Source organism: Betta splendens, chromosome 24 (assembly GCF_900634795.4).
Source record: "Betta splendens chromosome 24, fBetSpl5.4, whole genome shotgun sequence".
NCBI lineage: Eukaryota > Metazoa > Chordata > Actinopteri > Anabantiformes > Osphronemidae > Betta > Betta splendens.
In genome coordinates this window covers 10,989,509-11,003,578 of record NC_040901.2, presented here as the reverse complement: position 1 = coordinate 11,003,578, position 14,070 = coordinate 10,989,509, and the positions used below count along the sequence as shown (strand labels likewise).

At 48.8% G+C, this 14,070-nt stretch overlaps 1 protein-coding gene across 2 annotated transcripts in view; it reads left to right on the top strand.

Moving 5' to 3' along the window:
* Positions 1–13,310, top strand: part of fut8b (fucosyltransferase 8b (alpha (1,6) fucosyltransferase)) — a 49,140-nt gene extending 35,830 nt beyond the window's left edge. For both annotated transcript variants that reach the window (XM_029141689.3, XM_055506545.1), the window contains exons 5-10: positions 1,314–1,428; positions 4,241–4,478; positions 7,029–7,275; positions 11,144–11,320; positions 11,456–11,606; positions 11,756–13,310. In XM_029141689.3, coding sequence (XP_028997522.1) covers positions 1,314–1,428; positions 4,241–4,478; positions 7,029–7,275; positions 11,144–11,320; positions 11,456–11,606; positions 11,756–12,094 — 1,267 coding nt within the window. In that variant the 3' untranslated portion in view covers positions 12,095–13,310. The remainder of the gene's footprint in view (positions 1–1,313; positions 1,429–4,240; positions 4,479–7,028; positions 7,276–11,143; positions 11,321–11,455; positions 11,607–11,755) is intronic.
* Positions 13,311–14,070: the final 760 nt, after the last annotated feature.

Below are 14,070 nucleotides of genomic sequence, written 5' to 3'. Positions count from 1 at the left end.
ATCTTTTTTTTTTCCATCTTCTGTTCAGTATGTTGTACTGGGTCTAAATGTCTCTCTGGAGACGGCCTCACTGCAGTTCACACAGCTTGTCTGTCTGTGCGCAGATGAATGAATAAGGCTCTCGCGTCTTCACGTTCCAGCTTCATGCAATTAGACAGATCTAGATTATAAATCTTGGGAGATCCGTTTTTGGAATGCGTGAATAACGACAGATGCAGAAAACTGCAGAAATAGAAAAGCTGTGTTCAGGTACTGTTCTCTCTCACCCGTGCACTGACTGGATGTTTTATTAATGCCGTAAGAGGTTCGCACTTTTCCAGCTCAGCAGAAAAGTATATTGAATTATGCGTTATTATTTCAAATAGCTTGTGTTTGTACGTGATTGTGGCTCAGATCTAAACCCCGGCGATTCCAAAAGCTTTCACCCACTTCCTCTTTTCCACTATACATGCACACAAACCCTCAGTCACACAGGATTTGACTGATTTGGGTCAAAGCAGTGAGTAATAAATTAAGCCTGCGTAAATGTGTGTTTGTATCTGCCCTCAGCTGAACGTACCGTTTCAGAGCTTTCGGGCATGTTTATTATGAGCGGATGGTCACGATATTTGGCGCGTGTGACACCTAATCCAGAAAAGAAAGACGCTGTTGTCATCCGTCGTCATCGCAGAAATGACATTTTTTACTATAAATATCCTGAAAGCATGTTGAGTCCCGGCGATGCTCTGCTCACGTACGCTGTCTAGTGGAGCTTTTTTGAAGCCAGGGGCCGCCTTGGAAAGCTCTCGGCTGTTGGCGTACATACATCACAGCATGTTTACTATACAGTAGCATGATCACAGCAGTCCTGTGAGTCACAGAGGTGCTTGGAATGAATAGGATGAAGACAGGCCTCTTATCGGGACTGAAATAATTAACGCAAAACATCTAGATGGAGGAGGGAGCCAGCCATAAAATGGTGTTTAATACTATAGTTCATTATCTAGAAATACCCAGTGTCTTTTTTTTCTATTGATCCTATTGCTGAAAATTTGAAACCGTATTATCATCACATTAATGCTAAAACTCTGGTGGTGCCAAAAAGCCTAATTATTGATTGCTGTGGTCCTGATGTAGACTCCAGCTCTTTGTAGGAGCCAAAAAAATAAATATGCCACTAGTTGATGAAACTGTGTCGTGTGACTCTGGTGATGGCGAGTTGGACCCAATACAATGTAGTGACAGATATCTATATGCAATAACGGCAGAAATACGTTTGACAGAGTCTGTATGACTGGGTGGGTTCAGTGATCTGTGTGTGTCTGTGTCTGCAGGTCCATCATGACGGACTTGTACTACCTCAGCCAGGCGGACGGAGTGGGCGAGTGGAGAGTGAAGGAGGCTAAAGACTTGTCAGATCTGGTCCAGAACAGAATCACATACCTCCAGGTATCCACACACACACACACACACACACACACACACACACACACACACACACACACACACACACACACACACACACACACACACACACCTGCTGCTTAGCCACCTTTTTTTGAGCGCATGCTCACATGTAGACGTGCATAAATACATTGTGAGGCTTCATGCAAATGTTTGCAAATGAAACATATTTCACACTTGCATGTCTCATTTGCACCATCCGTAACTGTCAGCATCAGTTTCCAGGAAAAGCAGGTGGGGGGGAGGGGGGGTGATAGCAGACTGTGACAAGTACTGTAGGCCGTCAGACGTGACAAGTAGGAATCTCATTTCTTCTTCAGTGGTTTGGTGACAGACGCACGTGGCGATTTGCAAAAGCGCCAGCTCAGCACATTCACATATGTGTAAATGCAAATCAGAGGCAAAGCGCGCAGGCTTATGTGGACGTGCCACACGCTAACAGCCTCGTAGCCAGGGCGCCGCCGCTCACCCCACGGCCCGGCGCCTCTCCTGGTGCCGGGGCACTGCGGCATTAATGAGCTGGTGAGTTTGATGAAGAGGACCCAGTCAGTCTGTCTGGGCGGAGACAGCGCCACTAACAGCTGCTGTCACCGCTGCTGAGGGATCACACCGCTCCACCAGCTGCCATCACTAATTCATCACACACAGACTTCTGTACAGATGGATTCACCGACACAACCAGGCGGCGCGCGCACACACACACACATACACACACACACAGAGTCAATGGCGAAGTTGATGGTTGATGCATGTGTGTGTGTTCTGCTAGCGCACACAGACAGGCTCCTCCTTCCTGTCTCCGCCACCCGTACCAGCCTCCTCTCTCTTCATTCCTAGTGTAACTAACTACGTCCCTGCGTCTGCTCCATCTGTCCATTCATGACTTACTTCCTCAGATGGATTTCTGTTGGCCGTGCTTTTCATCTATTTCTGCACTATGAGACTATTAGTAATGAGCAAAATCAGGCTTTTGATCTTTGGTGTTTTTGTGCTGCATTCCCCCAGATCATTTATCAGTCGCTGAGAGTGTACGAGGCCTTAAAGCTCTGATCCCTAAAGCTGCAGTAAGAAAAGGCTTTGAATTAACAATGGCTCACATGACGATTTTACACTACTTCTTTCTTATTTGTTGAGGCTGAAGCATTTCAAGCTGCTGTCATATAAAGGTGGTTACGCAACTAACCATCGAAACAGCAGAGCATTGCGTTTTTAGATCAGTTTACAGTGGAGGGAATCTAGTAGCTACTCAGACTCATTTCTTGTGTTCATAGCTTTAATATTTAGGCCTCAGAGCAGCCACAGCTGTTCTGTCTTCCTCTGACGTGGAGAATTACCTGAGCTTGACGTGCAGCTTCCCACGTGCACTTGTGTTCAGCCATACTTTCTGCGTAAACAGTGTCGCCGTGGTCTCTGTGAGCCGCATCGCTGTGTTTCCCACTCAAAAGCAGACCGTTTGAACAGACACTTAACCTCCGGTGCACCGCCGTACTCACAGGCAGCCTTTGTACACGCAGCTGCCGTCATTATCCTTGAACCGAGTCTCTCCGCGTTTCAGAGTCATTCAAACCTCATCATTATCAACCTGGGATCCGATGGTGGCCTCGGCGCCGCGCGTTGATCTCATACAGACACAGTGGCTCGGGTGTGCGGCTTTGTTGCCAGACGGGTTTCGCCCGGGTCCTCTTTTGTAAATGATCAGCGCGACAGATTCGCCGGCACCTCGGGGCCGAGTCGTGAAGCCTGTAAGTCAGAGGGAATACCTGCGCGGCTCGTTCTGTCAGCTGGATGGCTGCTGTTATTGGACAGCAGCGGTGGTAATCGTTTTTCAGCACCTGGAGGAGCCTCTCAATGCTTTTCTCATTCGTGCCCCTCGTTTCTGTTGCTTCCTGTCGTCCCTTTCATTTAATCTCCCGTGCTTTCTCATCCTCTCATCCCCTCACCTCGCCGTTCCTCCTCCTCCTCCCTCTCTTCCTCTTCCTCTCCTCTGCTGGTGTGTGATAGGCAGCATTAGCCGGTGGGTGCCGGGCGGCCTGATTACTGTGAACTATCCACAGCTGCAGCAGCCTAATGAGGAAAACACTCCCATCAGCCGGTAATTGCTGTTTAGAAAGCCGGTTGGCACGAGCGTTGCAGAGTTGCTCAGACTGGCTGCCGAGCGAATCACAACCTTCCCGGCGACTCATCGACAACACAGCGTGTCTCACACTGCTGCCTTTACTGTTTTTTTGCAGAACAAATGGAGAAGTCCTTGTCTATTCGCTCAGCGTCTCTCATTTGGCTCCGTTCCCCGCAGAGTTTGTGATATTACAGCTAATTTATGAGATGAGCAATGAGAATGAGAGGTGGGGTGGGATAAGGATCATGAAAGGAGGAGGTACGATGATTAAAAGAGTAGTACAATATAAGAGAGGTGGGTGGAAATGAAAATAATTACAAGGAGAGGAGAACCAATGTGCAAGAAGCAAAGTAAAAAAGCATCACTTTTCATTTTTGTTCACCAACTTTATCTCCACCAAAAGTCTTTGACTACACAGAGTAGTTTTTAATAGAAAATATAAAAATATCCAACTTTAATAATAAGAAAGCTAAAAAATAGATGGGAAAAAGAGCATGAAAAAGGAATTCTGCAATTGAGTGTGGCAGGTAAACAAGTAAGAAAAATAATTGGAGTGGAGTATGTGACAGAGGAAAAGGAAAACAATATGAGGCATGTGTTATTACAAGTCAGAAAGCAGGGCTTTGAGGGATACAAGACGGGGGTCGAGCAATAAAACCTGTCTCTCCACTTCTCCCTTAGAACCCTCCCGACTGCAGCAAGGCCAGGAAGCTGGTGTGTAACATCAATAAGGGCTGCGGCTACGGCTGCCAGCTCCACCACGTCGTCTACTGCTTCATGATCGCCTACGGCACCCAGCGCACCCTCATCCTGGAGTCGCACAACTGGCGCTACGCCCCCGGCGGCTGGGAGACCGTCTTCCTGCCCGTCAGCAACACCTGCACCGACCGCTCCGGGGCCACCACCGGACACTGGTCAGGTAGGTTCCTCAACAACAGGTGCAGCGGGTTTCCACGGATACAGAGGGAATCATTTGTTATTGCCGTCGTTTCCTAGAGTTTTGATCCATCGAGTCCTGTCCCCCGGGAATATCTGTCACCGCTGACGATGAAAGGATTTAGCAATTATAGCAAAAGTGTATTAACTTGCTTGACCTCTGCGTGTGACGTTGGCTCTCCTCCTGATGCTAACAAAGTGGGAATATTCTACGTGTAGGCTTCTGGTTATTTATGTGCGTTATTAGTATTCCGCAGCAGCCCATGGGGTGGTTTCGTCTGGGAACCAGAGAAGCTCAGACCAAAGATCCATGGCCTTGTTTGGGGCGACGTCTCCCTTCTAATGCAAACGCAGCACAGTCATTTATGAAAGAGATTGCGCCGGCGTCTGAACCGAAATTGTGGTTTTTAATATGATTAATGGATCGTCCCGCGGTACAAGTGTGTTTGCATCTGCTAAGCTGACATAACCAATCGCGTCCGTGAATGGAGATCAGCGCTGATTTGCAGCTCGCGCCGCTCTCTCTCTCTATCACTTCCTGGCTTTATTGCTGTCTTGTTCTCATCATCGCATCCCGTCCGCGCTTCATTTTTCCCCTCCTATCGCTTCATTTGACTCCTGCTCTCCTGGGCTCTCCCGTCTTATCTCCCGCACCGTTCCTCTCTTATTCTCCTGCCTTTCACGCGTCCTTTTCCGCTATCTAACGTCTTCCTCTGGTGTCCTTCTTGCAAACAGCCTCCTAAAGATCCATATATGACATCCGGTCTCTCCACAAACACCATCCCCTCCCCATTCTGAGTCTGTTAGATGATCCTAATACTAACAGTATCAAATAAGTTTCAGTTTAATCGAATCTGAATCTGTTTGTAGTTTGTCTTCCGTTTTCACTTTGCCAGTACAGCAGCCACGTTCAGCCAGAAGCTGGGATCGGCAAAGAAACTCTTATCTTCTAGAGGCAGTGTAAGAACTTTGACAAAGTAAAACAGCATCTGACTGGATTTTTCTTTTTGTATCAATCAAGACTACTGATTTTAATCCTTGACAATTCTTACCACTACAGACACATTTCTGCTTTTAACCAAATAAAGTCATTCTCTTCAAACCTCCGCTGCAGCTTTGGCCGATTGATGCTCATTGCTGTTTTTATATTTATTTCTGGACACTGTGACGAAGCCACCACTGTCTAACACCTGGTAGAAGACGACCAAGGGAAGCTAAAGCCTCATTAACCCGACGGCTAATTTGCCGAGTGAAGCGCGGTCCTTTGAGGTTTCCTGTAAAGATACTGCATGAGAACGGCCTGTTCCCCACCACGTACTGTAAATACTGGAACAAGAGTCGTCTTAGCTTAAAAACTCCAGTGTTTGATGAACAGAGAGGCTCTCTATTGTTTATCTAGAGCTGTGTTGATCTTGAAGCATTCTAGGTCCACGTTAAGAAATGGGGCTCCGTGTTGGCGCCGTCACATCTGCTTTAAGCTTTGATACGAACCGGAAACGCGCACAGATGCTCCGGAGTCGAGATGAAATTAAGAAAAGCTTTGTGATCTAATTAAGTAGCTGTGGGAGGAAGACATACTGCCTTTGTGCATATGTGTGCCAAGAAGTGCAGGCCTCAGAATCCACCCGTTCCCCCTAATACGAATCATGCCAGTGCTGTTATATAAGCAAAGACAGGACTGGGAATATTTTTTTCTGTTCAATATTTAATGTTGTACCAATTTATATTCAGTTCAAGCACCAGCATGTACTCGGCAAATTGAAGCCTCTGTTTCCGTCCTTGTTTTTTTTTATGCATCGTCTCCATCAGAGGCCATTTTTAATGAGTCATTATGAAGTTTATTGTCACGTCAGGACCCGTCGTGGCGGGAAGCGAGCGCGAGTCACGCGCTGGCGTTCGCCTAAATGTGGGTTTAGAGACGGGAAACAGAGTCCTCGGGTTTCGAGACGGAACGAGAGCGAAGGTTGTGTCTGCCAGTGTCTCCCTTCTGGTGTGATGAGATTAGCCCAGGCTTAGTGTGCACGCGTGTGCCCTTGTGTCGGTTAGTGCACGTTTTTATTGTGTTTTATTTGGACCCCCGTTAATAGCGGCCGTTGGGCCGACCGTCCGTGAGACCCCGGCGTGTGCGAGTGTCAGTCCAGGGTGTGTGCGTCCTCCTTTTGTTCACGGTTGTGTGTGTGACCTTCGTGATGGGAACGGCTCAACCCTCTTTCCAGGGATTCTGCCAAGCAGACCTGAGCCTAAAGGGGCCAGTGCTGCAGCAGCACCCCGGCCCCAGCCTCTGGCCCCACAGCAGTAATGGAGAGGAGCTTACCTCGGCCTTTGAGCAAGGACAGGCAGAGAGCAGCTGTCAGTCACATGAGATCAGACTCGGGGGGGGTTGAAGGATTTGGATTCATATTGCTGAAGATTAATTGGCTACAGAAAAATACTGCAGGACCACGCTGCATCACAAAGCAGCGCATTCGTTTTGATAATGCCATTGACAGCCGCTTCTCTGACTCTAACCCTCATTCTACACCTGCTGCTCCAGGGGAGGCCCACGATAAAGACGTCCAGGTTGTGGAGCTGCCGATCGTCGACAGCCTGCACCCCCGCCCCCCCTACCTGCCGCTGGCCATCCCCGAAGACCTGGCCCCGCGCCTGCAGCGTCTCCACGGCGACCCCTCCGTCTGGTGGGTGTCCCAGTTCGTGAAGTACCTGGTGCGGCCTCAGGCGTGGCTGGAGAAGGAGATCCAGCAGAGCACTGCCAAGCTGGGCTTCAAGCACCCCATCATCGGGTAAGAGCATCGGTTCACTCCGCTGCCTGGGATGCTTCCATAATGATGCAGTAATTTCTAAAAAGTAAACAGAGGGGAAAACAAAGACGCCAGGAAGCGTGGTGATGCTACACAAACTGCTTTGGGTGAGGTTAATGAAAGGTTAATCCGCTGTGTTTAAGGCTGTGTGATCCAATGGCAGTGTTTTATTTGACTAATTAATTTATTCACGCTTTCGCTTTTTATTGTCTGATTCTGCCTTGTTTAATGTCCCAGGGAGGCTTTTAGGCTTTAAACTGATCCCAGTCATTTAACACTGACAATCCACTGATACTGCGCTAATATCTCGTCGTATTGTTCGATACTAAAAACACCCGTGACTAATTTGAAAATCCGCAAACGCGAGCCAGACTTGGGAAGTGCAGCCCGCCGTGCGTTTGTCACCGCATTACAAACGATTAGATTAGTCGGCCGCTCTGCTACCCCTTAATCTGCAATAGTTGTCGTCAATTAAAGGATAACGACGGCTGCAGCCTGCGATCTGTTATTGTCAACAAATCCCGCGATTCCCCGTTTAAGGGCGACAATAACGAGCGGATGACGCCGGCTGATTTGCGCCCTTATCAATTAGGACGTACAGTAACGAGCAGCGGAGCGCTGCAGAGACTGCTGTCTGTCAGACGACTTTCACACACTTTCCTAAAGTTTCGTCGCCGTCCCCCGACGCCGTCTCCGCCCGCCCGGTGGAAGCAGCACTTTAAAACAAGCGCTCCGAGTGATCTAGCGGTTTGTGAAGTCAGCCTAGTTTAGCTCCGTCACCCACTTCAAACCTCTCGCATCCATGTGTTCACAGTAGCACGAGCCGCTCGCCCTTCATTCAGCGGCGCTTTCTGTTCCCCACCTCCTCCTTCTTTCCATTTCGCTGCGAGCGATCGTCGCCGCTCTCCCCTCAGATGCTCTTCACTTTAGCTTTCTACCTGCGCCTTTCATCACTCCGGCAGCTGCCTTCTCCTTTCGCCCAGCGCTCTTTGACTCCTCTTTTCCCATTTATTTTTTCCAACTCGTCCCAACTTTTTCTCTCATTTGTGATCGTTCCTCAGTCTTGGTCTCAGGTTCTTCACATGTCTACATTTCACACTCGCCTCCCCCTAACGTTCCCCAGGCAGAGATTTGCACCCATTCTCTCCCTGCCACTGTTCTTTGGGTACGTGTCCAACCCTTCTTTTCCTCTGCATCACTGAGGAGGAGATTATTGAAATGAAGCACTGTACAGTACAATCCACTCTGCACTGATGCTGATGAGCAAAGTGGCTGTTTGCTGCCGTCAGCAGAACAGACGAAGGCCCATGCATGTCCTGTGCGCGAGTGGGGACCTCCACCTTGTCCCCGGGACGCCCCCTGACCCCCGTGTGCACCCAGTCCCTCTCTAGCTGTTGCTCCCTGAGGACGTGAGCTGCAGGAAGGCTGGAAGCAGCGCAGCTACATCCTGCTCCCGTCTAACGCCGCTTAATGACTGCAAAGACAGTCGGTGAGGAAAAAATAAAACGATGCTGCGAGGCTTTTTTTCCACTTCGTCTTCTGCTGCTGACACTACAGCAGTGTTATCACCATGGCGATGCCGTTACCGAGAGGCGGCTTCTCGATACAGTGTGTGTGTGTGTGTGTGTGTGTGTGTGTGTGTGTTCTAGTCAGGTCGGATCCCCACAAAAGCCTGTAAAGCAAATTAAGACTACACTCTTTAAGGAATCACAAGCTGCACCTTTAAATCTGGTTATTTATGAGGCATGTGCCCAAAGCCTGAAGAAGCTATTGTGAAACTAACAAGAGAGAACTCTATAATTATAAATAATAATATGTAGTGTAGCTTTAACCCTATAGACTACATTTAATTGGCATCAGATAACCAGTGAAGCAGGGATCTGCTGTTGAAGAACTACTTGAGTATGCGAACGCAAAGCATAACTCAGATTCAGTTTCGACCCCGATGTGCATCATATCAGTGACCATTTAAATGACTAGATGGAGAGAAGCGCCAACGGGGGGATTCGGGAGTGATGTGTCAGACAGCACTAAAACGCAGGACGGGGGGAGGTTTGCCTCTGAAGTGTCCGTCCGTCAGTCGAGTTTCAGAGAATTTCTCTCCTATCTGTGCAGTGAGGCGGTAAAGCTGTGTGGATGCAATTCAGCACCTTATTAAGGAGCCTAATCTGGGATTTTCCTTTTATTTATCATCCATCTATAATTATAAACACTGAGGGTGAATATTAATAAGAATTTCAACATATTTTACATGTTGCATAAGCAGTGATTCCACCGGCTTTATATTAATATGCCACGAGCTGTTTTGTGATGATTCAAATGCTAATGGATGCTTTAGTTCAAAAGCCAAGTAGCCCAGAGCTGCTGTTTGTCTTCCTCATCACAGCTGACGGGCAGCCAGCGAGCCGGCCCCAGACTAATCGGCTCCTCTGTCTATGTGCCATGGTGACATTCTGCTAAAATCAACATTCACCGTGCCGAGTGTCTTTAATGTATGCTCGTGCAGCTACCATGAAGTGGAGTGGGTCAGTGCGGAGGCGGAGGCGGAGGGAGGAGAAAGCTGAGAGCCAAGCGATGCCTCAGAGAGAGAGGGAGAGAGAGAGAGACAAAGAGACAAAGAGGCTTCGCAGGAACAATAAACAGCAGACATGAAAGCGGCCAGGAAGCTGGAGAGAGCGAGTCTGACAGAGGGCGGCCGAGCCTGAAGTCGAGACCTCTGTCCGATCCCAGAGACGTCGAGCCAATGAAAGATTCCGCCCTCGCCTCCGTTCCATCGGCTTTATTCGCCACGTAAATAAAGCTGAGCGTCCCCGGTAGCCGCTCATTGATCTCTGGCCAGCGGTAGAATTAGGTACAGCTCGTTTGTTCTCTTTCTCCAACAAACATTATGGGGAAAAATGAGCGAAATAAAACCCAGTTTTGTTGTTTGCGGTGCGTGTCTAACAAACCCGTACGTCGCCGCAGACGCCGCCCAATGCGGTGAGGACCACAAATGGGGCTCTGGGACGTGAATGTTGGGAAACGAATGTCCCGTCGTCCTCCTGAGAAACTAGTTGGCCGCAGTGTTTTTTGAGTTCCTCACTTTCAGATTCGGTTACAATCGACCCATAAAATCATGTTTCACAGGACTGTCTGTGTGACAGTCCATTAGAACCAGTGGTACCAGTTACCAGTATGTTAGAACAGCCTTTGATGAAAAGCCACAGGTCACAGGTTTTGGACTCGCTCTGTCCTGGTGCCGTCAGAGCGACGCGTCTCTCATGCGTCCGAGCAGCGACAGCGCTCTTTCTTTCTTTGTCCATGCTTCTGAATGCGATGACAAGTATGCGAAAAAATTGCAGTTGCGTTAGTAATTTTTCTTCCCGTCCATCTTCCCGCCTCGCTGCGTTCCACACGCCGGTTGCTTTTTCTTTGCCGTTTTAGTCTCGTCTCTGATCCCTTCATGTTTTGTTTGTGTTTATACCAAGACAGATTAAAAGTCTGCCATTTAAGTGCTGTTCTGTGTTTTTTGGGTGAAGGGGGTTAATTTTACTTTGGCACGAAAATGAAATGCTGTTGTCATCTATTATACATCATTTACTGTTGTTGGGTTCAGAGCAGCATTTTGTCTGTAGAAATAGAAAATATTAACATCAATCCTTTTAAACTTCAGCGGCAGCAGCCGTAGCGTTGATGATTAATTTATCAGCTTCAAGAGATCTTCTGTCACCTTCTTTACCCCAGTTATGATTAATTTACACATTCCCACTGAGAAATATAAGGACAGAAATGCTTGAACATGAAATGGGCATAAATGGGAGGAAGCTCTCCAGCGGATCTAACGCCTGCCTGTCTGTCTGTCTGCCTGCAGAGTCCACGTGAGGAGGACGGACAAGGTGGGGACAGAGGCCGCCTTCCATCCCATAGAAGAGTACATGCTTCATGTGGAGGAGCAGTTCCAGCTGCTCGCCAGGCGCGTTCATATCGACAAGAAGCGGGTTTACCTGGCCACCGACGACCCCTCGCTGCTGCAGGAAGCCAAGACCAAGTCAGTGTGTGTGTGTGTGTGTGTGTGTGTGTGTGTGTGTGTGTGTGTGTGTGTGTGTGTGTGCGTGTGCGTGTGCGTGTGTGTGCATGTGTGCGTGTGTCTGACCCGCCCTGTCCCGCTGTTCGTCCCTCCCAGGTATCCAGACTACGAGTTCATCAGCGACAACTCCATCTCGTGGTCGGCGGGTCTTCACAACCGCTACACCGAGAACTCGCTGCGAGGCGTCATCCTGGACATCCACTTCCTGTCGCAGACCGACTTCCTGGTTTGCACCTTCTCCTCACAGGTCAGTGTTTCTCCACTTCTGTTGTTTGACTAAAATGACTTACAGGCACATTTACCAAAACCCAAGTGATACCTCTTTACCACCAAAGCCAGTCCCAGTCCCAGTTCCAAACTGGCACCAGAATAACCCTGCTTGTGTTTGTGTGCCAGGTGTGCCGCGTGGCGTACGAGATCATGCAGACGCTGCACCCGGACGCCTCCTCCTTCTTCTACTCCCTGGACGACATCTACTACTTCGGAGGCCAAAACGCCCACAACCAGATCGCCATCTACCCACACCAGCCGCGCAACGGCGAGGACATCCCCCTGGAGCCGGGCGACGTGATCGGCGTGGCGGGCAACCACTGGGACGGCTACTCCAAGGGCATCAACCGCAAACTGGGCCGCACCGGCCTCTACCCCTCCTACAAGGTCAAGGAGAAGATCGAGACGGTGAAGTACCCCATGTACCCCGAGGCAGACAAACTGCTCAGCTCTCAAAACAAGTAGAAGAAGAAATTTACAAAAAAATAATTCAAAGAGGAAGAGGAAGATAGAGGAGGACCACGCAGACTCCAAAGCCGGAGAAGGAGGCTGCTTTTGTACAGAGGAGGGAGGCGGAGTCAGCGCGCGAAGCTGAGAAGAAAAGAAGAATCCTGCACCCAGGGGTGATGGGAATGAAAATGCACTGTGTGTTTAATGCGTGGCAGCGTGCGTGTGTGTGCGTGTGTGCGTGCGTGAGCGAATGTGTCGATGCCTGTGCATACAGTACGTCAGGTTTACGGACGACTCGCACCCTCCCACCGCTCCCCCGTCCGGCGCCCCGACGTCGGGTCTGTAGAGACGTTAGACGTTGAACATTGATTTTTAAACACAGCAAGAAAACAATTAAAATCCTACACGACTGACCGAGCGCGCGCCGCTCGACACCAGGTTGGGACTACTGTAAGACGGGCTCACCCCCCGAGTGGGCTGCGAATCAGTGACTGGAAAAAATACACGCGACAAACTGGAAGGAAAATTGTTTAGATTTTTCAGTGGTTTTAATTCTTGCCTTTGTTCTTTCTCCCTGTTTAGTTTTTTTTACTGAATGTACTGTATCCTGTTTTCGCCATGCTGCCCCCCCCCCGCTCCAATCACTGTGCTTCCTCCATCTTGTCTCTACATGTGCAATTAATTTTATATTACCATACAGTGCTTTTATCGAGTGTCTCTGATGGTCTTACTTTGGTGTGTTTGAGGCTTGTTGTGTACTGTACAGTGTGTGTGTGCGTGCGTGCGTGTGTGTCATTTTATTCTTGCATTTCCTCCCCACGCCCCGGTGGGAGACTGGAGACGGTGGGGTCTGTCCTCATCCTCATCCTCACCCCCCCCAGGGCGATCTCCTGCCACTCTGCCGGTGACTGGGCGGAGCGTGGCCACGTCACGGCGCGCGCGGACACGGGAGCCGAACGAAGCACTCCACTGGGATTGAGCCCTTTTTCTGGCATCTCCGCTGTCTCTTCTGTCCACATGTGTTTTTTTAATCTTATTTGTTTTTTTGTTTTTTTTTGTTTTTTTACTTTTAGCATTGATGTTTTAAAATAAATGAGGAAAAATATGCCTATGTTTAAAGATGATAATGTGTCATATCAAATCCATGAAGGCTTTTGTTTTCATAACTTATGTTTTTGGGCATTGTCTTTGATAACCACAGATCAAATAAACTTGAGAAACCAACACATCATTTCTGCTCGGAGCCGGATTCTGTTCCTCCCTCTGCTCATCATACTCTTAACGGGCGACACCTGCTCCTCCAATCAGGCTGAACATGCTTCAGACACATTACACACATTCCAAACTGAAAATCAAGGCTTTTTATATTTAAAGGGTTCATTTCCTGAAGGATCCCCGTCTATTTTTGAAGAGTAAAAAGTCATTACCTGAAGCTCGTCTTTTCATATCGGCCTAAAAAGGAAGGCCCGGCTTCTAAAATCGAGATCGTTTTGGCATCCCGCGATTCAGCCATCTCCTGCCTTCAAAAAGCACCGCCAGTTTGTTTTATAAATCATTCAGCGGGGATGAATACGTTTTCCAGATGTTTCAGCTGCAGACATTTTTCAAACCTCACTTTGATTCACACTTCAAACCGATGCCAACATCAGTAGACTTTGCGGCCCCTCATTTAGATATTCCTAATGACAGCTACATGACACCGCTGCCCTAAAAACACAGGTTTGTCATTTAAGCGCTCTCCTTTTTCACCGTCCTACTTCCTGCACGTCTAAATCATTTATGATCTCACTCTGTGTCTTATTTACGGGCTGTCTTGTTACTTTCTTCATCGGACGCCTATAAGGAAAAGCCCCGAAGATGAGCTTTCTGGCACTGGTGAGGAGGAACGATGGGTTCATTGCTTTTATTTGAATTTCAACAACTCGCAGCCAATTCATCCGGCGCTGACGAGGCGTTCGCGGCGCACACGCAGCGTGCGGCGGCTCGTCGAA